The sequence below is a fragment of the Phaethon lepturus genome, unplaced genomic scaffold (genome assembly GCF_000687285.1).
Source record: "Phaethon lepturus isolate BGI_N335 unplaced genomic scaffold, ASM68728v1 scaffold10678, whole genome shotgun sequence".
Taxonomy (NCBI): domain Eukaryota; kingdom Metazoa; phylum Chordata; class Aves; order Phaethontiformes; family Phaethontidae; genus Phaethon; species Phaethon lepturus.
Window position 1 is genome coordinate 52,176 of NW_010559739.1, and position 26,447 is coordinate 78,622.

Consider the following 26,447-nt stretch of genomic DNA (forward strand, 5'->3'; position numbering starts at 1 on the left):
ACCAATAGGAATCTTCCAGGTGAGTGTTTTATAGCAACAGTACTTTAACTCTGTCACCAGGACAGTACTTAAAGGATGAAGCTGACTTATTCCAATGAGTCTTTAGATGAGAATCTGGCATTTAGGATAGAATATGAATGGTTAAATTTACCAATATTTCCTCTGCACCCATCCTGTATTGGTGCACAAACTCTCAATAAGTAAGAGAGATGAATTGATACAATGCTTAAAAACTTTACTAGTTTTCTATTGTTTGGGGGAACCCACAATTTAGACCAGGTGTGTTGGATTATAATGCAACCTGAAATATTAAAAGACCAAGTTACTTAGCTTGCAGAATACAGTCAGCCTGGTTGCAGCTATATTTGTAGGATTAAGAGAGCAAAACTAATGCTCTCAGCATTTGACTCTGCATAGGTCTGGCAAGTCTAAACAAGATAAATAGTGTGAAATAGAAATAACCGCACTGAAGTATTATCAACAGATAAAGACAGTTGGGTCATGCAATTGCAAGCTACTTTTTGTATGATACAAACAAACGCTTGAAGTTTGTTGTTTGTACTTGTGCCATTTTACTTTAAAAAAAATCTGACTAAACTTCTAGTGCTTGTCGTTTACTTTTTTATATGTATTTTTTTTTAACAATGAAACATCAGTACAGAATAAACAGGCGCACACACTTAAAATGATACGGAAGTATGTTCCTTGAGTATAATACATCTGCTCTTGGCAGATCCATCTACATCTGCGTAGATCTAAGTAGTGCAACACTGGAGCTCAGTTCCTTGCTCTTTTTAAGAAAAGATGACTTGCTGTATGGGTAAATGGGATTAAAATGGACAACAGGCTCTTCTCATACGGGATGGCACAGAAGGTTTGAGTATAGCCTTTTATTTATTACATAACAGACATTCTAACTTACTAATATTCCTCCAAATGATGCCTGCCACATGTTTCTAGAGTATCTGTGCAGCCTGAAAATGCTACAAAATACTCTCTAAAACAGTACGAGTTCAAATGAATGAATATCTTTGTAGTTGCCATGTATGAGGAAGAGGAGTCACCTGCAAAAACATAGTTGTTTGAATGTGGGGAAAAAAATGTATGGTTTTGTTTATTGTAACAGAATACTTTCCTAAATATTCTGTAATCATTAGAACCTCTGCAGATGCCCCTGCACGCACCCTTTCTCTTACTACATAAATGGGATTTTTTTTTTTTTCCGTTAAGATGTATGATTTAAAGTGGGGGGAAAAAATCTAGTTATTACCCTAATGCGGAAGTTAAATAATTTCATATCTGTCTTTAAGATCCTACATACCCAGTCTGAACATTAATATTGAATTTAGTTGCTTGTATCCAGGCAAGAAGATTTGAATGTTTGATCTTTTTGTTCCTAATAATACCACTGAGACATTAATGAAATTTGAAGGCATAGTGCATCCACTAAGGAGGACAAATTATAATGAAATCTGTAAAAAGATCACAGTTATTTCTTAGTTTCTGTTGGAGTTTAAAATAGCCCAAGTGCGATAGTATTATATAAATTATCCTCTCTTCCTGTTAAAAGAAGGCTACAGTTTCATTGTCTAGTCATGAGGCTGTCATTGCCATCAATAGCAATGCCTGTGATTATTCATTCATGAAATGTTAATGGTAGTTTTTCCTAAAATTAAATAAAAATATGTACAATCCCTGTTTCAAACTTACTGTAATGAGTTGCATATGAGAGATATTAGATACAATGTTTCATTGTGTTGAAGATGTGAGAGAAGAGTAAAAAATCTAAGGGCTGCTTGTCTGTCAAAATGTTAATTAAATTTAAAATTATCTTAAAAGCAAAGAAAAGTTGCCATCATTTTTGCGTGAGTGGTATACCATGCATTTTTGCATAAGTTCATCTATATGCTCAAAGGTTTTATTTTATTTTCACATCCAAGCATGTGAAAGAGTTATAAATCAAAGGAGAAGGCTTGTTTGTTCATACTTAGATAGGTATTTGCTAGATAATAACACTTTCAATTACTTGAACATTTGTTTTCATGACACGTTTGAGCCACATTCTACTTTCTAGTAACTTCCTTTTCAATGTTGTAGGTACTTTGAAGCCATGCAGCTGAACTTTCGACAACGTTTGCATGTTGAACAGATATTTGACTTGGAGAATGGAGAGTATCTTTGTCCACTTTGCAAATCTCTGTGCAATACTGTGATTCCTATTGTTCCATTGCAGCCTCAAAAAATAAACAGGTGAATTACCAGATTGATTTTTTTTTTTTAAATTAAAATTTAAATTAGTTAAATTTAATTAAAAAAAAAAAGTAAAAACTACTGGGGCTGGTTGGCCTTCCAAATTTTTGAAAGGAAAACTTGGGCTGACCTTCCTAATCTGTATAAAAGACTGCATATCTCCTTATTGACTATTCAGACAAATACACTGCTTTGGCAGTCAATTTTTTTTTTTTTTCCCTTTAAAAAAGCATTTTTGGATTGGCTATTTTTTGGAGCTGGTATCAAATGAGAAAGTACCTAGATCTAGTATTTAGCTTAACACTTCATTTTGTACTGTTTGCTCAAAATTTACAAAGCCAGCAAAAGTGTGCAAATACTGCGTTAATGCGTTTTGCTCCAGATGTGTCCTTTGTTTTTAAAAATAAGGTGATTCTTTAAGTGTTAAAGTAAAAACTGCTTTCTATTTCTGTTTTCAGTGAGGATGCAGAGGCAGTAGCTCAAATTCTGTCCCTGGCTAGGTGGCTGGAGATTATCGTAGTCAGGATATCCGGCTACAGCATGAAAAATGCTAAAGGTGTGTTATCTTAATTTTGAAACTATTCTGTGGGATATCTAAAATGCCAGTACATGTTTTAACTAATACCAACAGAAAACTTCAAATAAAGAATACATTTTGCTATCAATCAAGACAGTATCAAATAAAGTTGGGGATAAAGTTGTGGCCCTTTCTGAGCTGATGTCTTGATTTCACTGTGCCCTCACCAATTTTCTGGTTTCTGTTAAATTCTTTCCGTCTTCCCTGTAGAAGAATATTACATACACTTGGAGGGGGATAGCCACCAACTAACACTCAGCGTTAATTCAACTTTTGTATTGACTGTTATGTAGTAAAAAAAGAGAAAAATTAAATTACAAGGGCCAAAATGAAAACATGTATGAGTGTTCAGAAAACAGAAGGTACACACAATCAGCATATTCCTTGCACTCTTATAATGCAGGAAAATTCTTTTTCCTCACCAGCAAAGCACTACTTTTAATCCTCATGTTTCTGGGAATGGAGGAGAGTGTTACTTAAGGGGGAGGGTTAGAAGACAGTCTGGCTGGTGAGGTCTGTTTTACAATTATTTTCAAACCAGTTTAAAATAAAAATAAGTCTCCCTTCTGTTAGACTGCTGTAAAAGCTGTAATAAATTCTTTGGGCTTTAATGTGGATCTATTTTTTTGTTTTGTTTTTTTCTTCCCCTGCCTGGAAGGAGAGAAACAAAATCTTCCCGCTTTCGCCAACAAGGGAATTGGGAACTCTGCTTTGGAATTCCATTCCATTCTTAGTTTTGGAGTTCAGTCCTCGTAAGTGTTACTGGAAATGCTCTCTGCTTTATGTTAATTGTCCCTAAAATAACCTAGGTATACTTCAGGATTTGTATTGAAGGAAAGGCATATGATTTGTTTGGTCTGAATATGGGCGGGCTTGTACCTGTCCTTTAAGCATTCACTGAATCTCAGTTCTATACAGAGCTAGGTGGATCTCTTGGTCAAATACAGTCTGGTAGTTCTTGTGTTCCTGGTACAAAGCTAGGAGTCTAGAATCTTCTCATCCATGATTCTAATGATTTGGGTCACTTCCTGTGCCTCTAGGCAAGTTATTTAATGTCTGTCTGCCTAAATTTTCCTGCTATATGCCTGTTTCAGGGATAGATTTCACTTGGGTTTAGATGCAATAATGTAATATAGATGACTCGGAGGGATAGGGCTGTGTTGTCATTTTCTATTCCAGTGGGCAAAAACGCTCTCCCACTAAAACAGGATGAATGAATAGATACTTTTCAAGTGTACTCAGCTGTCTGTCTGCTTTTTAGATCATGCTATAAGTACTCTACTTCTGCTACTTCTGACTGACATCATAGTTATGCAAAGTAATTATACATATCTGCTATTTGTAAAAATGTTGTCAGAAAGTTGAATCAAATTCATCATTGATAACTGATCTCCATGGGAAAGATTCTATAGCTTGCACTTAAACAATGTGGTGTTTAGTATGAAATTGGCTAAACCCCAAACTTCATGGTACAATTGTTTTGGCTGTAGAGATTTGGAGAATTAATATGAATGTCATATATTTCTGTTACGAAGTTCTGTGTATGACTTTGAAAAGACACAAGCCATTAAAACTGTATGTGTGTTTGCTTAGGCACTTTTCTGCATATACCTGCACTTATATAAACTAACCTGATATCAGTCGAAAGGAGCTTAAATGCTAAAAAATGTGTTTTAAAACACATTGGAAATGTCTTTCTCTCAATTTTTAGTGCCTTATGAGATGCGATATATTTTCATTCCAGCACTTACAATTAACACTTGCTTACATTTTTTTAAAATTGTATTTTACTTTGATTTAAATGTTTGATTTTTTTTTTTGAGTGTGAATTATAATGCAGTCTACAGAAATAGATTCCTTCCAGCCTGGCAGCTCTTACTCTCTCAATTTGTAAAGCCTGTTATGTCAAGGTACTTGTTTACTTCTGGAAACTAGTAATTTTTTTCTCCTCTGTACAGAAAAAGGCCCTTTGTATTTGAGAATTCTTTCTTAATTAACTTAGACTTTATTAGTGATTGATTGACCAGTAAGTAATAAGCACTGTTAATAATTCAGACTGAAATTATCTTGGCTTACTTTTGCAGAGCCAAATACTCAAGCAGTATCAAGGAGATGCTTATTCTCTTTGCCACCACCATTTATAGAGTTGGGCTAAAAGTTGCTCCAAATGAAGCTGATTACCGGATTCCTATGATGACCTGGAGCACATGTGCTTTTACCATCCAGTGTATAGGTAAAGCAGAATTTGACTTTATTCCTTGCCATGACTTGAAAATCTTACAGTTGTTTGTTTGTATAATTGTATGCAGTCTGATTGTATAAATAATAATAGTTCTACATAAATAAGAGCAATATGTAATAGTATAACAATGTGTATTATATGTAATAATAGAATGATAATCTATGATCCAATATAAATGATAGGATGTTTTTGTTAGATGGTAATTTATAAAATAAGGTATGGAATCATGAAGTTGTAGAATAGCTTGAGTTGGAAGGGACCTTCAAAGGTAATCTTGTCCAAACCCCCTGCAATGAGCAGGGGCATCTTCAACTAGACCAGGGTACTCAGAGCCCTGTCCAACCTGACCTGCAATGTTTCCAGGGATGGGGCATCTACCACCTCTCTGGGCAACCTCTGCTAGTGTTTTACTACCCTCATTGTGAAAAATTTCTTCCTTAGATCTAGTCGAAATCTGCCCTCTTTTAGTTTAAAACCATTACCCCTTGTCCTATTGCAGCAGGCTCTGCTAAGAAGTCTGTCCCCATCTTTCTTATAGGCCCCCTTTAAGTACCGGAAGGCTGCAATAAGGTCTCCCCAGAGCCTTCTCTTCTCCAGGCTGAACAACCCCAACTCTCTCAGCCTGTCCTCCTAGGAGAGGTGCTCCATCCCTCTGATCATTTTTGTGATCGTCCTCTGGACCCGCTCCAACAGGTCCATGTCCTTTCCTGTGCTAAGGGCTCCAGAGCTGGATGCAGGACTCCAGGTGGGGTCTCACCAGAGCAGAGTAGAGGGGCAGAATCACCTCCCTCAACTTGCTGGCCATGCTTCCTTTGATGCAGCCCAGGATACGGCTGGCCTTCTGGGCTGTGAGTGCACATTGTTGGCTCATGTCCAGCTTTTCATCCACCAGTACCCCCAGGTCCTTCTTGGCAGGGCTGCTCTCAGTCCCTTCAAGACTGAGGCAAAGAAGTTGTTGAGTACAATGAATGCCAGCATTGATGAGTTTAATCTGAGAGAGCAGGCAGTGACCAAGGTTCCATGTTACTAACTGTAACTTTAAGCATGTTCAAATAATATCTTGAGGCTGCCAAAGATTGTTAACCTGTAGGCATCTCCTATACAGCTAAATATCCAACAGCGATGAATTAGTATTCCCTCTCTCATTATTTCTTTTTTCTATTCCCCAAAAATTCTTATGGATTTCTTAGAAGAAATATGGTCTTTTATGTTCTGAAATTGCTAAGCAAATACCTTGTAGGAGGAAAACAAAAAAACCCCAAAACCCAAAGATTCTCTGGCATGAATCTATTTTTGAAGTCAAAATAATGACCGTAAAAATTAGTGCAGGTTTTGGGATAATGTACCTGTTTAGCAGTTAGTCTCATTTGATTTCTGTACTATATACATAAGGAAGTTTGTGTAATAAACATGAAGCTCTAGATAAATCTGTAGTGGCTTCCAGGCAGGAGGAGAGGCAAGAGATAAATCTGAAATGCATGGTGAAGGAATTCAGAATGTAATTGTAGATCTCAATAAATATGATAAATACAATTTGCCAAGTATGCTATATGTCATATCGAAGGCATATGTCAGAAGCAGAAAACTGAGATGCCTTACCAGGCCAAGATTATAAAATCAGAGGGACCACTGTGACAGTCTGACCTATCCTAGGCCACACCACTTCCTTGGATGCATTTTTGTTTGCGAATAGAGCAGGCTTCCATGAAATAGTAAAGCAAAACTGCCTACGTAGCTTCTAGTATACTGGTTTTGAATCTAGTCATAGGGTGCATTATTAAAACCATTTAACAGGCATGTAGCCAAGCTGCCTAGACAAGGAACCTTAGCTACTTATATTAGTGGAGACTCTAGAGGAAGTTCAAAGTATCATTGACCCAAGGGATGTGATTTGCTTTTATTGCCTAAAGCTAGACACTTACAAAAATACAAATCTGGTTTTTCCCATGTTTCTTCAGTACCTCCCCATGTTGTGTGTTAAACTGATACATGGAAGTGCTATGTTAAAACACTTTCATTTTTTGTTACGGGTGGTTAAAAACAACAACAAAAAAACACCAGCAAAACAATCAAAAACCTCCCAACCAAAAAATGCCTGCCAAAAAAACCCAAAATAATTCCAAGATCTTGAAGTTTACTGATTCATCTCTGAAAAGTGACTAGAGCATAAACACATTTGAATTAATACCTTTTTACTCAATTGAGTTAATTTGCTTTCTTATTTTTATTGGCTTATTTTCTCTTTATTATCACTTCAGTTCCAATGTGCTCAGGGAAGAAAGCTGAATTGTATTCCAGCTTGGGCGTTTTGTTTTCAAAATATTTTTATTAAACTACAGTCAAATGCAGTAGTGCAAATATGAGGGTCAGATGACTGTATAGCATTCCTGTAAACATACCTTGATGTTTTGAGCATTGTATAAGGGTAACTGAAAATACAACGAAATCTGTAGCATGTCTTATTGTTCATGTGAAACAGTGTTTCTTTAAATCCCTAGTTAGCAAGATATGAAAACCAAATGTTTTTAAAAAGCATGTTACAACTATTTATCTGTGAAACATTCAGTACCATTTAAAATAGATTTTTCAAGAGAATTCTCTTATCAGCATAAAGTTGAGCTTTAAAAAGAAGTACATATGCTGGCAACAATGGATGAGAAGGCTGAGGTACTGAACAACATATTTGCCTCAGTCTTCACTGGCAGTGTCTCTTCCCATACCTCTCAAGGGGGATGGCCTGCAAAATGGGGACCAAAGGAGCAAAGTCCCTCCCACTGTAAGAGAAGATCAGGTTTGAGACCACCTGGAGAACCTGAACGTATATAAGTGTATGGGACTTGACAAGATGCACCCCAGAGTCCTGAAGGAATTGGCTGATGTAGCTGCCAAGCCACTCTCCATAGAGTCTGGAAGAAGTGGGTTGAGTACCCGCCAAAGCCACTCTCCATGATATTTGAAAAGTCATGGCAGTCAGGTGAAGTTCTTGGGGACTGGAAAAAGGGAAACATTGCACCCATTTTTAGAAAGGGTAGCAAGGAGGACCCTGGGAACTACCTACTGACTTGTCAGCCTCACCTCTGTGCCTGGGAAGATCATGGAACAGATCCTCCTAGAAGCTATGCTAAGGCACATGGAGGACAGGCAGGTAATTGGAGACAGTCAGCATGGCTTCACGAAGGGCAAATCCTGCCTGACCTAGTGGCCTTCTGTGATGGAGTGACCACATCAGTGGACAAGGGAAGAGCTACCAATGCTGTCTATCTGGACTTCTGTAAGGCCTTTGACACGGTCCCCCACAACATCCTTCTCTCTAACTTGGAGCGATATGGATTTGATGGTTGGACTGTTGGGTGGATGAGGAATTGGTTGGATGGTTGCATCCAGAGGGTAGTGGTCAACGTCTCAATGTCCAGATGGAGATCAGTAATGAGTTGTGTCCCTCAGTGGAGGGACCTTATTGCAGCCTTCCAGTACTTAAAGGGGGCTTGTAAGAAAGACGGGGACAGACTTTTTAGCAGGGTCTGTTGCGACAGGACAAGGGGTAATGGTTTTAAACTAAAAGAGGGCAGATTTTGACTAGATCTGAGGAAGAAATTTTTCACAATGAGGGTGGTGATACCCTGGCACAGGTTGCCCAGAGAGGTGGTAGATGCCCCATCCCTGCAAACATTGCAGGTCAGGTTGGACGAAGCTCTGAGCAACCTGATCTAGTTGATGATGTCTCTGCTCACTGCAGGGCTGGGGGCTGGACAAGATGACCTTTGAAGGTCCCTTCCAACCCAAAGGTTCTATGATTCTTTAATAAAAATTAGTCTTGGACTAAGTGTATTCTAGCAGAAATATTATATTAGTTCCTGTAGAACAAAGTATCTTAATTTTTTTCTGTGTTTAATTTTAAGAAAACCTCTTGGAAACTGAGGGCAAGCCTTTATTTGGATCTCTGCAAAATAGACAGGTATGGGCATGGGCAAGTAAGATATGCAATATATTTTAAATAACAAAGTTTTTTTTATGTAAGTGTATTTTATATATATGAACTTACTGTTGAAACTGCCAGCATCAAGGTAATTCTCTGTTAAAAGATAGCTCTTAAAATGTTTAGATTGATAACATAAAGAGCATTTTGGAAGAATAATGTTTCTACTTATACATGGAAATTCATATTAAATTCACTTATCAATGTCTCTTCTGTTTGTAGAAGTAGGTATGTTTTTACAGCTTTATTTCACTATTACATCTTTCCTTTTTTCCTGTCCAACCACTTTCTCTTGCGCTCTAGCACAGTGGCCTTAAAGCATTAGTGCAGTTTGCAGCTGCTCAGAGAACAACATCACCACAGGTCCTGATTCAGAAACATCTGATTCGTCTTCTAGGAGGTATTTTATTCCTTTTCTTTACTACCTTTCATGTTGCAGAAGTTCCTATTGCAAAATGGCACATGCATTAACACAGCATAGAAGAAAAGGTTAGGCTACTGACAACACTTCAGTTAATGTTGCCTGAAATCATGGAGTATTGCTTGAACTTAAGTAATCAATAATTCTGTTAACCCAGCCCTAAAAAGTCCTCTAGCCCAGATTACCTAGGCCTGGAGATACTCAGATCTGGAATATTTACAAGTGATTAATGATCTATTTCTGGCAGTGTTTAAAAGTACTCAAAATCTGTGCTAAACAGGTGGATAAAGCCACAAAACAGGTATTCCTCTGTCTTAATTGTGAGATGTCATCTTTTTAGTACTTTCAAAAGGCCACTTGCAGCCTAGCTTAAGATACTTTGTTCTTGGGGAGAGCTAGTTTACAACACATAGCTATCCTCTGTGTTTCTTACTGATTAGGTAAGCATGGTGGCCTTTGTGAATCCTACTTTTTGACTTGCCTTCTATTCAGTAGGATTCTTAGCTGTGGTACAGGTATTGGGCTAGGTTGTGAGGCATCTAGTGTCACAGTACCTAAGTACATTTGTGGACTTCACCCTTAATGTGTGTGCTTTATTAGCGCTGGAGAAATAAATCAAAGATTTTTATCTCAGAATTTTGAAGATACAGTCATTAAAATTGTGAGCTGGTTGGACATATGGAAATAGCTGAACAGATGCACAATCAATTAAATAAGTGGTAAGCAGTTAATTAAACACATACCTCCTTAATTCAGAGACTTGGCTTTTTAAAAATGAAAACACATAAATAATAGAGGTTCTAAAATCAGATTCTGATACTGCAAGAAGAAAATACACATCAAATGCATAATTGATATGTTTATTTTGTAGTTCTTCTACCAAACCTTAAAGTGGAGGACACTCCATCCCTCTTAGACGTAGATATGTTCCACATTTTGGTAAGCAGGTTCATTTTATTCTTCATATTAATACTTCTTTTTTGGAGTATGGATTTTTGTGTACTTTACCCTGTAGATAGTCCTGCTTTATCTGTTCACTTGCATGAGTCAAATGATTGTACAGTGAGCACTGCATACAAGGAAATGATTACGTGACTACAATATATGAGTGTTTATTTTTACTTCTGCTGTTCTTCTAGCTTTCAAGTCTTTTCTGTCTCACTCTTATTAAATGTCATGCTTGCAATCTCAATCATCCTTTTACCATATCCATTACTATCAAACTTTCAAAGGAAAAAAAAACCTGAGGAATGCACCCACTCGGCTTGTTTCTCTCACTTTCCCTTTGTCTCAGTAGGACTCTCATACCTTCTGATTCCTTCATATTCACTCTCATTATCTTCTTTACTCTTCTTAGCCTCTTCGTTTTGTTCTTAATACAGATCTGTATTATAGTTTCTTCTACTGTTTAAAAAAAACCAAGAAAACCACACAATGAAGAAGACAACCAATCCTAAACAAACAAAAACCCAAACCCAGCAAAATAAAGCCTGTTTTGCCATGGTTGCCTTTCTAACTAATGCTTGGTATTGCTTCTCACTTTTTTCAGTGTGCTTTATGTTCAATGTTTTATGTCAGAAACCAGAAATTAGGGGTTCAACAAGCTTTCTTGGTGTATCTCTAAACTGGCAATTATGATGGAACTATGTCTGAGTTTCCTATATACTAGAGGGGGGCACAAATGCCTAATATTTTCCAATAATTTTTTTGCTGCACTTTGTATTAAAACTAGCAAGATAAATGAACATATTTAAATTGACTATAGAAATGAAATATAAAGGTATAGTGAGAATATAATTTTTTATCCATGTAGCTATTACCAAATTTCTGTTACTTTAATATTTGCTCCTTCCCTTTCACTGTAGGTGGGAGCTGTGTTATCCTTTCCATCTTTATACTGGGAGGATGCTGTAGACTTGCAACCTTCATCAATTAGTTCAGCCTATAACCACCTCTACCTCTTCCATCTGACAACACTGGCACACATAACACAAATTGTCGTCTCTTCAGCAACAGGTAGAGGTGTATTTGGGTTGGATTATTCTGGCAGTTTTACAGTTTCTTAAAAATAATGAATGGACACCATTAGTTTCTTGCAGGTATAAACTTTAAAAATAATGAATGGACACCATTAGTTTCTTGCAGGTATAAACTTCCTCATAATAAATGACACTTAGTGCTAGGTAGTAATAACTGTTTTCCGGTAAAAGATAGATAGCGCTACATCATTTTCAGAGCTTTCTTTCTATCACTTCTGTGTGCTTGGCCTAAGAAAACAAAATAATTACTGATATATCAGTACTTGCTCAAGTCAATCATTCCAGAGTGGTAACTTCCCCTCTTCACTCCTTTGTAGGAGAAGCAAAGATCTGCCCAGCACCAGCACTCTGAGCTGTACAGTGACAGTTAGTATGGATTTGGGAAATAAACTTTTCTTTACCCTTCAACCTAGGAAATACCCAGAGCCAAAATATGGAATCCTATAAACTGATAGGAGAGAATTTAACTTTTCTCTGTATTTCGTACTACTGTTAAAAACTGTCAGTAACCTACAGGCTTCCTAGCTACTACTTTCCTTTTTCTTCAGCATGATGGGAATTTAAAAAAAAATAATTTCCTGTAGCTTAATCTATGTAGGACAAGAACTTCAGAAGTTCAAGGGAAGGAAGCAGTTTTTACATGAGGATGAGCAATGAGGTAGTAATCCTGATTCTTCTTTATAGCATGCAGTTTTAGGAGAACATTTGTTAGGTTAAAACCAGCCTAAATAGAAAAGAATTGAGCAAAATAAAGTGGAAATGTTTCTGTAATGCAATTAAAAAAAAAAAATAGAGCTCAGTATATGTAACAAAAAAGAAGTGTGTCACAAATGAAGTGCATTTACAATGGGATTCATCTCTTTGTGTGCAGAATCCCCTACTGCTCGATCATCGGACAACAGTGAGGAGGCACGGTCTGCAGTGTCTTTCTGTAGAGAGGTTTACCAGTACACCAGTGGGTAAGCAGCAGTTCAGTTGTAGCTTTGCATTTTCCTAGAAAGATGGCAATCCACAGGGCCTGACCTGAACAACACAGAAAACAGGAAAAACATTATTCATTTTGTATGGGGAGTTAGCACAATGGCTTGTGCTTTCTTCCCATACTCCTGAACTCTGGGGGAAAAAAAAAAAAGGAAGCTGATGAAAGGAACACCTTAAGTTAAAATAGCTACATTTTGTGGGCAACAGAGTAAATTCTTAGTCTAAGGATAAAAAAATACCTATATCCATTATGGAGAGAAATACAACCACTAACAATAGTAGTTGTTTTCGATTTGCCTGGATTGTGTTTTTTAGATACCGCAATTATAGATGGAAGCCAGAAAGAAGGAAATGGTTGTACTATACAAGGGGAAGAAGTGAAAAGCTAAACACAGTTGCTTATTTGTTTGAGCGTTAGTGCCCATCTTTTCAGACTTTTTTGATAGGTATAGCTACAGTACTTTAGTACTTCAGTATCTGTGTGTGAAATAAGGTAGAAAATATGGATGCACTCTACAAATCCTGCTTTGATTTATCTTCACCAAGGCTAGTTGCAAAGACATGTTTCTCAAGGATTGACAACACTACCTGCTTGTCTAAATGTTTTAAGTCTAGATTTCTAAATATTTGAATTTGATAATTAATTACTAGGAGTAATTTTTCTGCAGCATGAGCTTAGAATCATAGGTGCTCTACATTTTGGAAAATCAGGTCACTGTACTGAGATGCCTAGGTACAGAATTAAATGACAAAATTTAGGCAACCCAGCTCTGAAACTGTTAGTATTTTAATTTCTGTGTATGTATTGTCATCTTCTAACCCTGACCTATCTGTGCTTAAACAGCACAATCTACATAAAAATTTTGCAATGGTCTATGATATAATAGAGCTTTACACGTTGTTCCTCAGCAGGTCCTGGTCAGTGTTTGTGTGAACATCCTGTTCACATAAGTGTGAATTTAACTAAGTTTAAAATTTTTAGACAACAGGGACACTAAGTTAAATTTACTATGAAATTTAGACTAAATGCTCGTATCGCACAAACTACAAGAGTAATTACTGAGATGAGTATCACTCCAGGTTTTTTGTCAAAAATGGGATTTAGTATAGCTTTATTTTAAACAATCTGAGTGTTACTGTTGTGACTTCCATAATGAAGTATGAGGTATTAATTTTTTAATTCTCTTGGTTTTGTTGTTCCTGAAGAGTATTTATGTTTGCTTGCTTGGGTTTTTTTTCCTCATTTTTGAATTGCATTCAAAACACCAACTGAGTGAAAAATTTTCACTATGTCAAAAAATTGCTGGTTTTCAGTAATAAAAATCAACCAGTGTAAGAACCAGTTGCTCTATGTGTGATGCTGTACTGCACAGTTTAGGTAACTCAAGATAACCTGATTTAGGGATGGACAGCTATGGCTATTTATTGGTACTATTTATTTTTTATAATTCTGAAAAATATAAGTTGAAATAATTTGAACGCTTAATGTAAGTGTTCTACATAAACTCAGTACTCATTCCTCAGGCAAAGGGGAAGTCGTAAGTTAGATGCTGGTGGCTGTGTTTCACAGAATTTGAGGTACATTAGTGTTGCTTCTACACAGCTGCCATTCCACCAATGCTAGCCAAAACATGAAAGTGCTAGAAGGATTTGCACTGTGAACTACTGCAGCTAATTCTCATTTGTGTATTACAGTTGCTTTAGTCAGGATATTCCAGGCTGGCATGTGTGGGATTGTGTTAAAAAAGGCATCATGCCTTACCTTCGTTGTGCTGCTTTATTTTTTCATTATTTGCTGGGAGTTTCTCCACCCGAGGAACTACTACAAGGTAAATATGAAAAAGCAAATGTATCTATATATTGACTTTGTTTACTGTTTTCTTGGAAGAATGGAATTTTTAAGTGTTCACAGCAACACTATTAGTTAAAACATTAAACTAAGACTTGGAAAGAAAAGGAAATGCTAATTTGTATAGGAAGGCACAGGCATGAGAAGCTGAGTTGTCACAGCCCTCTTTGCATGGCAAAGGGTTACCTCTAAGTATGTGCAAATATGTGAATTATCAATGATGTATTGATAGCAAATATTTGTGGATACAAAGATTCTGTGATTTAAGGATAACTCTAGGGACTTACAATATGAGAAATAGCCTGCAGGATATTTAAAAAAAAAAAACCATCCTTTTTGTGCAGTTGCTAATGTTGGTAAATGCTAAAGACATAGGGATTCAGCAAAACAGAGCCAAGTAGAAATAAAACACATTATGAAACTTAAACTCCTTCCTTGAAGGATTCTCATGCATTACAGATATTAAACCCAAAAATAATTATTTTGTCTTCAGTCATAATGCAATGAAACACAGAATCACCAACTATTTGGAAAGGAGGACCAAAATTGCTGTGAACAACTGACAATTGATTTATATAAACTGTGAACTAAGTTTGAATTAGATTAGCATATACAATCAGAATCTCTGCGCTTTGGGATATGCTATTGTCCTTACCATTAGTCTGGAACTCTGATTCTATAGGCAGGAGTCTTCCTGGTGAATCAGCAATGCCATTTTCTATAGCAGAGCCAATAAATGACCACCCAGAAAACTATTAAATTAGACCAACTTTATGTAATGTCTTCGCACTGATTTGGTCATAGCACAGTTTAATATCATTGCAGGCCAAAAGGATAGTGAAAAGCTAAAACTAAAAAGTAAGTACAGAAATCTGCTCTACTAACATGTTACATTTTATGCAGTGAAATGGAATTTAAGCAAGGAATTCTGTTATTAAAGTTACTTACGCATGACTTAAAAATTACTTAATAATATGTCAAATTTGTTAAACCTAAAGCACATCCTCAGCTAATGCAAATTACTATAGCTCTGATTAAGTCAGTGGAATTACATCCAATTGTACTAGCCAGGAGCTACGCTGAAGCTGTAAGATACATATTATTCAATGGAATAGGGATCAGGAGACTTCTAGTTTTGAGTGAATTATTCAGCAGTGCTGAAACACTTTAACAGTTGCTCATGTTTTCCTTTTCTTTTGCAGTTTCTGAAGAAGGGCAATTCAAGGCACTTTGTAGTTACCTCTCTCTACCAACCAATTTGTTCCTGCTCTTCCAGGAATACTGGGACACAGTAAATCCACTGCTTCAAAGGTACAAATTGGGACTGGACAGGCCATGTTTTTCTGTTGTGATGTCCCCATGGGAATTCTGCATCAAATTTGTTAATAATTGATTAAGCTCAAATTCAGAGTAGAGTCCTAAACATTTGTTTGAAATGCACAGGTATACTGAATCTCTTAAAGCACTTCAAAAACATAAAACATTCTATATTTTATGGTAATTTAAACATTAAACAATTAAAGTTTAAGGGACTAGTGCTTGTAGACCTATATGAAATCATTCATGCAGAGAGAAGTTATCATAAACCTTTGCTTGCATGGTATGCCACTTACTGTTCATTGGCCTATTTTTAATCTGTCTACAGCAAAGGTGCTGATTACACAAGCTATAAAATGAGAATATGGAAAATTATGTAGCTGGCAGGGTGAGACTTTGTACTATTTCTTCTCTGGATTTCCAAAATAGACTGATGAATGTTGAAGTTAACTTAATTGTTAAAAGGCACAATTTTAGTACTATGTAAATTGCAGTCCAGCAGTAAAGAAAATTGTGAAATTCTCAATTTAAAAAAAAAAAACAACAAATTAAAATAAACAGACACAACCACCCCCAATTCTGAGAGTAATCTTGTTATATTGTGTTGGAGAATGTCTCCATGTATTTAATGTGACCATTTGAGCACTTGGTCACGTTAATTATTATTCCTAGTTCTTGGTGGAATTCTCTGGCTCACACTAGCTTTTTCTGTTTTTTTTTCTTTAACTCTGTTCTCTGTTTCGTTGTCTAGATTCCTTCAATTTAGGAACACTTTGAGCTGTTGACGCCAACTTACAATCCATCTAGCTGACCTAAACAATTCCCTACATACAATTTTACTATAATTAATTGCATTTGTGGTGTGTGTGTATATATAATTGCTTATAAATTAATAGCATTTTCACAAGTAAATTATTAAAGAAGTTTATCTTTTATGTTCCTACATGTTTGCTCAAAGACACAAAGGTGCTTGTGAACATTAGAAGATGATCACTAGAGGCAGGACTAACAAATCCATCATAGTGCTCCCAGTCAAAAACAGAGGTTTCAAGTAGGAGGCATACATATTTAATGTAATAGTAACAGTTGTCAAATCATCATGCAAGTTCCCATATGTTTTTTGAAAGAAACTTATTTCAGAAGACTAAATTTGATGATTGAGAAATGTGTTAAATGAAGCTTACTAGATTGACCATCTGCTACGGTTTTCTCTCCCTTCTCCTTTTTGTAGAAATAACTTAAAAGATATCTTAGACATACCAATTCTTCTGTTTAGTAACTTGCCAGTATCTACCATTGCTTTGGTAGACACATTTGGCCATTCTAAGCAAGCATACAACATACAAAAGCGCATTGTAAAATAACCATTGAGTGATGGTTATTAAATAAAAGCTATAAATATTTTCCTCATAGTGTGTATGATATTTTCTTATGCTGTGGCTTTCAACAGATATATTCCAAAAGGAGCTGTGTATTATAGCCCACTTGGAAAACTTGCATATGCCTGAAGACTGCGTGCATTTTTAAACTCTAATTCTGTGTTTTTCATGTGCATGCTGATAACTTGTGTTGTTTTTCACATAGGTTTTTCTCTTGTGTACAAACTTAAATTATTTTCCTGAAGCAAAACTGTAAAGAATGCTGTTTCTCCTTGTGAAATTGTAGCTAGAGCACAGATAAAGCATTGAGAGTTCTGTATTTGCGTACTGCTTACTAATTTAGTTTAGTGATCCTAAATGTATATTATTATTGAATGCTGTAATCTACAAATATTTGTTTGGAATAGGTGGTGTATTGACCCGGTGGTGTTAAGTTGTTTGAAAGGGAAAAGCATTGCCATAAGGTAAGTTTGGTTTTGTGTTAATGTTGGGGTGTTTTTTCTGTTTTTGACTTGAAACTGTTCAAAGAATGAAGTGCTGCTTTGTGGGCAAGTTCGAGTGCTTGCATTTTCCTCCTCCTGCTCTACTACCAAAAGTGTATGTCTTTTTAAATGGTTGTGTAGTATTGGTCATGCAGTGACTCTTCAATGACAATGTACAACATTGTTAGACAAGTTATCCTTACTTTAGGAAAAAAGTAAAAAACAAAAGCTAACTGAAATATGAAATGTCTTCATACATGTAGGTTACATTTGAAATTTAATTTCATCACTTTTCCTGGAATATAGAAGCATTGAAGCTCCCATATAGAGCCTCTCACTTGGACTTCTTGGACTGGAGAACTGCTCTAGAACTGCAGAAGTTTGCAGAAAGGAATGAAAGCTTAGCAGGAATTTATAGCTATCCACGCTGTTCTTTGCTGCAATCTTTATTATTCTCATAGTAGTTCTTTTTTGCTTACCCAGGTATCCTAGGAAAAGAAATAGTTTAATAGAACTTCCTGAAGACTATAGCTGCCTTCTGAACCAAGCCTCTCAGTTTAGGTAAGATGTGACATATTTAGTTGTCTTTCTAGGTATTTTGTCACTTTTAGTCACTTTTATATTCTTGCAGTTATTGTAACTGGTATTAAAACTATGTACAGCAATTATTTGGCAGAACTGAAGGCATTGTTATGGTTATATTGATGTGGCCAATATGGGCACATGTTCCTTTTAAAATCTGAAGCACAACATCTTAATAAACGAAGTCATTTCTGTTTGATAGGATAGCATATACAATTATTACAGCTTAATCTGCAGGTCACTTTTCACCAGTGCAATGTGCATTTGGTTTGGCCATAAGCCTGAAAATCATTTTGGACGCAACAAGCCCAGAAGGTTGGCACTGTTTTATATCAGAAAGAGTGAATCATAGGATAATTCAGGTTACAAGGGACATCAGCAGATCATCTAGTCCGACCTCCTGCTCAAAGCAGATATCTTGCAAATACAATATTTCAAGCAATGTAAAAACATAGCCAAAGGAGGCAGTTATGTGAAATATGATTATGACATAGTATGTCTTAGGTTTTTGTTTGTTTGTGGGTTGGTGCAGGAGAAGGATGGACTTCACAACTCTGAGAGTTATATTCCGAAGCCATTTATTGTCTTGTCTGACTCCAATATATATCATAATTTTTGCTTAGCCACTGTACACACAGTCATGATTGGTTACAGCTTGTTACACACATTATTGCAATTGGCTATATACAAAATATCACGCGCTGTCCATGCGCCTCTCACACAGTCAGGATTCGCTGCCTGCAGATGTTCCTGCGCTCCTTTGCTTCCTCTTAGTTGTTTACCACAGCTCCTTCTCCTCAAGGCCAAGCCATGCAGATATCCAGCTGTTTACCAACTTCTCAATGCCACAGCTCCTTCTCCTTAAGCTCGAGCCCTTGCAGGGTGATCCCAACAGGTTGGGGTTTTGGGGGGTTTCTTTTGTTGATGGTTTTTAAATAACATTATCCATAGTTAACATTTCTTTTAAGGTTTTAATTCCTGCAGTAACGTTCTGGTTACACTTCTTCTAGATGCCCACGGTCTTCTGATGATGAACAAAAGCATCCAGTATTGTGTTTATTCTGTGGGGCTATGTTGTGTTCCCAGAATACTTGCTGTCAGGAACTGGTGAATGGGGAGGAGTTGGGAGCCTGTACTTCTCATGCTCTTCAATGTGGAGCTGGAGTCTGTATGTTTCTCAAGTAAGTAGCTAGCCAGAATTTAATGTGTTAAAGAGTAAAGGGAAATATTTAAAGGTCAAAATTCACAACATTGTTAAAACACTTGATTCTTTTTGCCTGAGATGAAGAAACATTGCTTTGACCTAAAATATAGCTCACCAAAAAGTTAAGAACCTGCTGGCTGTTGTCTTGTATTTTAAATGTATCTATTTTTTTCAGAATCAGGGAATGCAAAGTTGTCCTCATTGAAGGTAAAACCAGGGGCTGCTTATATCCTGCTCCCTACTTGGATGAATATGGAGAAACAGATCCAGGTCTGAAGTAAGTAGATGTTTGACTGAATGTCTTCTTACATTTCCATTTTGGTGTCTCTTTCTTTCTTACACCCATTAGACAACACGTTCTTCCTGCTAGGATGTACAGGACTGTAATATGTATCTTGGCCTGGAGAACTTCTTTAACTTCAAATTCCTGATGGCAGTTTCCAGTCATGAATGGGCTATTCATAATGGAAAGATACACTTTTTTTGGTATTGTTAAACTTTACTTTTCTCAAGAAAACTTTGTATGCTTTTCATCATGAATGTGCAACAACTGCCATAGCTGAAATGTCATCTTGGAAATTGGGAGTTGCATGTAGAATTATTTTCATTTCCGGTAGACTTATTTGAATTGGTATTCACACAAGTATTTAATCTGGCTATCATTAAGAATGTTAACAAACTGTTAACGGAACAGTTTGTTAGTTGCTATTCTGATATGCTTATTGGGTATTCTCCTTTTTTTTTCTTCTGTGAAGAAGAGGCAATCCCCTGCACTTATGTCGGGAGCGTTACCGGAAGCTCCATCTGCTATGGCAGCAACACTGCATCATAGAGGAGATTGCCAGGAGCCAAGAAACGAATCAGATCTTCTTTGGATTCAACTGGCAGCTGCTCTGAGTCTCATGATTTTTAGTGAAAACCCTTACCTTTTGGCAGTGCTTTGGAAAAGGAAAGGAGGGTGGCAGTAAATAATCTGCTCTCAAGTGGATTCTGTAGTTCAGACATAATTGATGGATTCTCTAGGTTGGATATATTACTGATACATTGAAACAGAATCTCATGTAATATGTTTTGCTTCCTCCCTGCACCCCCACCCCCCCCAAACCCCCAAAAACCCCAAAAGAACACATCATATAATTATTACTGAACATTCAGGTCCAGAAATATTTCCACTTTTTTGAGAAGGTGTAATTGTTTCCATGTTTTGACAAGGACAGCTTCCCAAATGCTGTGCTTCAGGGCACATACCACATCTCTGTCTCTTCTATGCCTTGAGAATGTACCTAAATGGTGTTGCTATGGAAAAGCCTTCTTTACTTTCTCCCTGGGTTCTTCTCCCAAGCTTAGTGAAGCTTTTAAATAGGTCAAGATCTGTGGCATAATATTGGAGTGGAAGTTGTGCCAGGCCTTTAGTAATCTGTAGCAACAGGTACAGCAAACATTAGTTTGTACAGAAAAAGGCTGCATTCAGCAAGATCCTGGGATTTAATGAAGAATTTTCATTAATGAACTCTTTAAAGAAGTGTGGGATAGAAAGTGCATGGGGGAGTTACCATCTTGCTTGTTGCATCAAAAAATAAAGTCTGTGCTTTTTGCATTGCCAGAACTGCACTTTATCTAATGAATTTGTCCTCTGTTAATGTTGTATATCCTAAGAGGGCTAGGGCTGCACCATTTGGCTAGGTTGTGGTTAGTTTTAGTTCTTTTACAGTTTGTCTTCTGAGATCTTCCCCAAGAGCCAAACATGAAAATACTGTTAGGTAGTTGTAGTGTAGCTCTGAGTTGTACAAGAGCCAGAGACTTCAGTACAGTAGACGACCTTCAAAGCCATCACTTGACTAAAATCAAGGCCCAAAAGCAGCAAGTTTTAGAATCAGAAATAGGTTTGATTACCCGTATTTGAGGATCTTTCCACTCTTTATCCTCTGTCACTATTGTTTGGAGCCCTGTCTGCATAAATGAAATTGTGTGTTTTGGAGGGCATGTTCAGTGGTTCAGTGCCCCTTAGAGCAGAAAAGGGAAAAAAAGGTGGCTAAGTCTGTCTCTTTGCCCTTCAGTAGTCTATAGCACATTGTGATTGAACTCTCTCTCAATGATATGTCACTGTGCTTCAGTTCTAAATGTTTGTTCTGTTTTCTGAATTTCCACCATAATATACATGAGAGAATTTGTAATGTGGTGGGTAAAAATGCTTTCCCAGGAAATCCCATTTCTGTGTGCAAGTTTGAAGTTGTCAGTATGCTAAATTTTCCCACCCCTTCGCTATTTGGATTCTTTTGTGTCATTTTAATAAGGTTTGCAAGGGGAGGTTTTCAAAGTAATGTCTGCGAGTGTGTTTTTGTATTATTTCTTTTTTTTTTTTTGCTACTGTTTGTATGAGAGAGGGTAGAATCACAAATAATGATTTAGATTTAAATGTCATTCTATTTTAAGTTTTTAGAGTACGTATGAGCACCATAACTCATCTTACAAATGGAATACCAATGAACTCACCAAACATTGTTCTGATTTCAAATACTTTTTTATAACTTTTGCTATAATCTTTCCCTGGTGATATAAATAGTTGGTTCTCATATATTTTTCAGGTATTCTGTTTCTTGCAATTAAGACCATTGGTCCTTATTTTGATTCTTTCAGATTTTAAACCTGAATATGAAACTCTTCAAAAACAAATTAATTCTGTTAATCTTCTCTAAAGTGTATTTGAAATGCATACTGAATTTAGAAGAACAGTTGTCATGAAAACTTGCATGCACTGGCTATTTCTAAGGTCATCACAACACTTCTTACCAAGAAAAATACTGGATTAAGACTAGCAAATGTATGCCTCATTGATACCAAAACTGTATTCACTTACTGTTTCCCTCTGATATTTACCTATTCATTTATCAAAAACTTTCAGTTACCTTGCACTTCACTGATACAAAAATTCCGTTATCAAATATGCAGTGAGATCACTTTATTTTGTTTTCTGTCTGAACTGTGGTGTATAAGGACAGGAGCTGGTCTGAGCAGGTGAGCTCATGTTTAAAGCTCTAGAAATCTCTTTGTAGCTGAGGTGGGAGAGGAAAGTTGCATCTTTCTGTACATTTGCACATACAATTTAGCAAATGGGCTCCCATATCATTCATGGACTAGCGTGGTCATCTTTCATTTCATAAATTTCTATGCAGTTTTGTTCACTGTGAGTATAATCTGTATTTAGTGATCGCAAGATGCTTATGCCACTGATTTCTGTTCCATCCAAGCTGACAGAAGTTATTTGATAATGCACATATCAGTATCTTTAATTGCAAAAATGTAAATTTGAAACTTGTATAATGTTCTTGTGCTTTTGAAATAAAATATCTTGTATATGTATATTTAAAAAAAGGAAATAAAGTAACTTCTCATAGATTATTCACTTCTTATTTGGAGGTGCTTTGACATGTCACAGTTCATTCTATAGACAGCATTATAGCAGTGTCTGTCAGTATGGAAAAAGGGAAGAGTTAGTAAATGGTTGGTAAACAATACCAGTTATCCCTGTAGACGGTATCATCGTTGTACCTGTTAGTAATGGTGGCACACTTTTTCTTATTAAAGAAATATTCCACGTGAAGCTTGTCCTAGTATTTTACAGATGTAAATTCCTGCAGTGTCTACATCAATTTTTAAAAGAACTCCTAAGTACAGAATTTAATATTTAGATGTCTTTCAGCTGATTTGTTGAGTGATTCTGGTTTTGTAGCTTCCCAGAGAAGAACTGGCTGTGCTGTCTGTCAGATACTTAACCTCTAGAAAGGGAAAGTTTGTGGTGTTGGTCTAATGTGGTGTATGATACATTTAAAAAAAAAAAAAGTTTCATTACAGAGCTAAGCAAACAGCGAAGAAATCTTTTCATATAGAAATGAACAGTACTTCTTGCCCCTTTTTATGTTACAAGCTGCTGGCTGTCATTGCTTTCTCGCTGCTTTCTTGTAGCTTCGGGCACCGTTAAGCTTACAGTGTTTGGGTGTTAATGGTGTTGCACCCTGTGCTTATTCTTAGTAAAGCAAATGTTTTTTAAGAACCAATTCCTGAAAAGGTAAAGGTAGATCTACTAGCAAAAACGTTCTGAGGATTTTGGCCATCATGTGCTTTGCTTTATGGTTGAAATCCACTTTATTTTCTAGACAATATCCTTGAATAATTCCGCTGTAAACTAGTCAGATCCGTGATGCAACATCTAAGTTTGTAACTTCGATTCTTTTAACCTATTACTCGATAAGATCTTCAAAGATACTTTCTTCAAAAATGAAGATTCTTTCATTTCTGTGGCACAATCTCTTTTATTTGTGTTTATCGATGTTTTGCAGGGAGGCTAAATTTTTGATACAGAAAACAAATGGATAATAATGAAAATCCACTCCAATACAATTCTCTCAAAGCCAGTTATTTCTAATCCTAGCTACATTCCTCTAAACTTACATTCAGTATGGCCGAAAGCATACATGAAAGAGAAGCTGGGTAATGGAAATGCGCGTTGAAGGACAGCGAGCTGAAATTCAAAGGGATTATATACGTTATTTCGTGTAATGGTAAGAGGAGACCAGGTATAAAGTTAAACATGACACGGTAAAACTGGACTTGAATTTTCTTTTTATTTCTGTGTGACTGTTGGTCATGAGATCAGTGTCAAAAAAGGGAGTATAGTTTTTGCTGTTGGTCGAACAACATAGAATTCATCAGACTTAATTTTAGGAGATTTCTAGGCTTCACGCCTGGGTGAATGAGCCTCAATGAAATGTTGTGAAGCAGGTAGTGGGGACTGTGGATTTTATGATCATTTCAAGTCCCTGCTATATTTGTGAAGATCTGTCGTTAGTCTTTTTCAGCAGACTGCAGAACCTTTATGGCTCCTTCCTCATAATAGTGCCTGAAATGTAATATTAGCCTTTGTGGGTACGAGTATTGAGATGTAATCTAGTGCTTGGAGAGAGGCCATCCCAATGTTCTACTTGAAGGTTATCCTGAACATACCATGGCAGCCTGAAGAATAATCCACTCCAGATGACAAAAAGCCTCCAATCCTCTTTCATCCCATTTTTCTTTCTGTGGATCATGCTGACCTTTCTTACAAGGAGCAAACCCAACATCTCTCAATCGCATGAACACTGCAGATGATCTAGGAATATTTATTTTCCCAATTCAGACTTATATGTTGAGCAATTCAATTTACATACTCCAGGCAGTCTGCCTCAGTTAATTGACATACAGGAGCAGGACAAGATCATACATTTAAGCGATGGTCTCCTCAAAAATGAGGACTCCACCTGTGTTCCATGAGCTTCATACCTTTATGGTTCTTTGCCAAACTGGAGAGTACCACATGCAGAGCCTAAAGTGCTCCCTCCCGTGGTGGGAAACAAAGCACATGTGTACCAAATGCTTTGTAAGATTTTAAATACCATGAATCTTGTGTTGTAGAAAACGATACAATTTTATGCAATTCAAAAAAATGCGTTTGCAGAGGGAAGGTTTCTAGCTTCTAAGGGAATGCGCTCTGTTCACTTTAATATAAATGAAACTCTAAATGTGCCGTATTTCTATATTTCTTATTAATTCTTTTTTTCTTCATGATCAATGTAGAGCAAGTGTCTCCAGAAGTAATCAGAAAGCTTTAAAGGAAGAACATTGTAATTGCAATTTCTGCAGGTCATAGTGCCTTCAGCAGAAACTGAACATTAAAATATTTCAGGTTTGGTTCTTTTTATGAAGAATTTCATAAAGAAGATAATTGTTATGCATAGGTGAGTTCCTTGCTCTGGAAGTTGCTGTTGCACAAATGTGTTGTTAATAATTCTGACTGGATTAAGCATTAATAACATGGGATAAGAAGTGTCCCCCAAATCGTATTTATTTCTGTACCTAAGCAGATGCTCTGGCTTAAAGGCTTGGCTTGCTAATGCCATCTTTGTCTTTATAAATTACGGGGAATTAAAGATGGAGTGTGTGCTGCTGCCTGAGCTTGTTTTCTTGATCCAGTGCCTGTAATGTTAAATACTGTCGGAAATCCAAACTGCTGTCACAGGTGCTGTAAAGCAAGCTAGATACGTAGGGTGCACTTCCACCGTCTGATGGTTACAAAGCAGAAGGAAAGCATTGATTTCAAAAAGCAAATTCTATCCTGATTACTGTGAAAGGAGCTGTCGTCTTTGTGTAATATATCTGTATCTGTGGGGACTGTGAATGCCTACACAGGGTAGAAATGAGCAATCTAATGACTAAGTAATTACCGGTAATAATCAAGAGAGCCACTGTTCCTGAGAAATGTACGCTGATACGCCGTTGACTTCACAAGAGATCACCTAGGTAGCTACTGCTGCAGTTTTTGGCGGTTGGCTGAGCACCAAAGATTAACTTGCCCAACACTAACTAGTCCTTTGCGGTAGGACGCGTTCTCTGGATGTGAAAGTAAATGAGCTGTGAGGAGGCGGGGGGAAATGTGTAGCCGCATAGTTACACCTCCGCTCTTCATGCGAACGTGTTGCAGCAGCTACCGCATGAAATTTCTGTGCCGTTACAGAGGCGCTCGGGCTAGATGATCATTTTGAGTTCACTCTTCCTTCCAAATCTGTTTTTCAGAGCAAATTCTTGACAAATCCATCATGCAGGGACCTCGACTAGAGAGTTGTCAAAAGAGTAAGCTCACGGCTTTTATAATTCTGGAAGCTAAATAGTTGATCTAGAGAGATTTTTAAATGCTGCAAAATGTCAGGTTTCATCTGCTTCTACAGTTAAATGCTATTTGCCATTAGGAAATATTTCCTAAAATACAAAGTAAGATTTCCTTCTTTAAAAAAAAAATTATGCTTTTATTTCATATTTTACAACCATTTCATCATGCTGAACAATTCTTCATTTTCTTTTTTCTTTTTTAAAGCATTTTAATTTTTAAAATTTGCATATTCTTGATCAAGAGAATTGTTCAATTGAATCAAGAGTTAATTCAATTTTTCCTAGTGAAACCGAACTGCAGAAACAATTTCTTTTTTCTTCCGAGTTATTTCTGATTATCTTACACCTTTTGGTTATTGAGCAACTAGAACTGTTTTTCCCAATGTAGACGGACTAAAACTGTGTTGAGGACGTGATCGCTATTGACTGACACGTGTGGCACTTTGCAT

General features: G+C 36.7%; 1 protein-coding gene across 1 annotated transcript in view; it reads left to right on the forward strand.

The window, feature by feature from the left end:
- UBR1 (ubiquitin protein ligase E3 component n-recognin 1) overlaps positions 1-20,370 on the forward strand; it is a 61,076-nt gene extending 40,706 nt beyond the window's left edge. The window contains exons 31-46 of the mRNA XM_010293457.1: positions 2,098-2,250; positions 2,709-2,806; positions 3,486-3,579; positions 4,912-5,060; positions 8,969-9,024; positions 9,349-9,445; positions 10,338-10,405; positions 11,332-11,482; positions 12,377-12,464; positions 14,182-14,315; positions 15,538-15,646; positions 17,439-17,495; positions 17,997-18,074; positions 19,106-19,276; positions 19,475-19,576; positions 20,055-20,370. Of these exons, the coding sequence (XP_010291759.1) occupies positions 2,098-2,250; positions 2,709-2,806; positions 3,486-3,579; positions 4,912-5,060; positions 8,969-9,024; positions 9,349-9,445; positions 10,338-10,405; positions 11,332-11,482; positions 12,377-12,464; positions 14,182-14,315; positions 15,538-15,646; positions 17,439-17,495; positions 17,997-18,074; positions 19,106-19,276; positions 19,475-19,576; positions 20,055-20,196 (1,747 nt within the window). The 3' untranslated portion in view covers positions 20,197-20,370. The remainder of the gene's footprint in view (positions 1-2,097; positions 2,251-2,708; positions 2,807-3,485; positions 3,580-4,911; positions 5,061-8,968; positions 9,025-9,348; positions 9,446-10,337; positions 10,406-11,331; positions 11,483-12,376; positions 12,465-14,181; positions 14,316-15,537; positions 15,647-17,438; positions 17,496-17,996; positions 18,075-19,105; positions 19,277-19,474; positions 19,577-20,054) is intronic.
- The last annotated feature ends 6,077 nt before the right edge of the window (positions 20,371-26,447 follow it).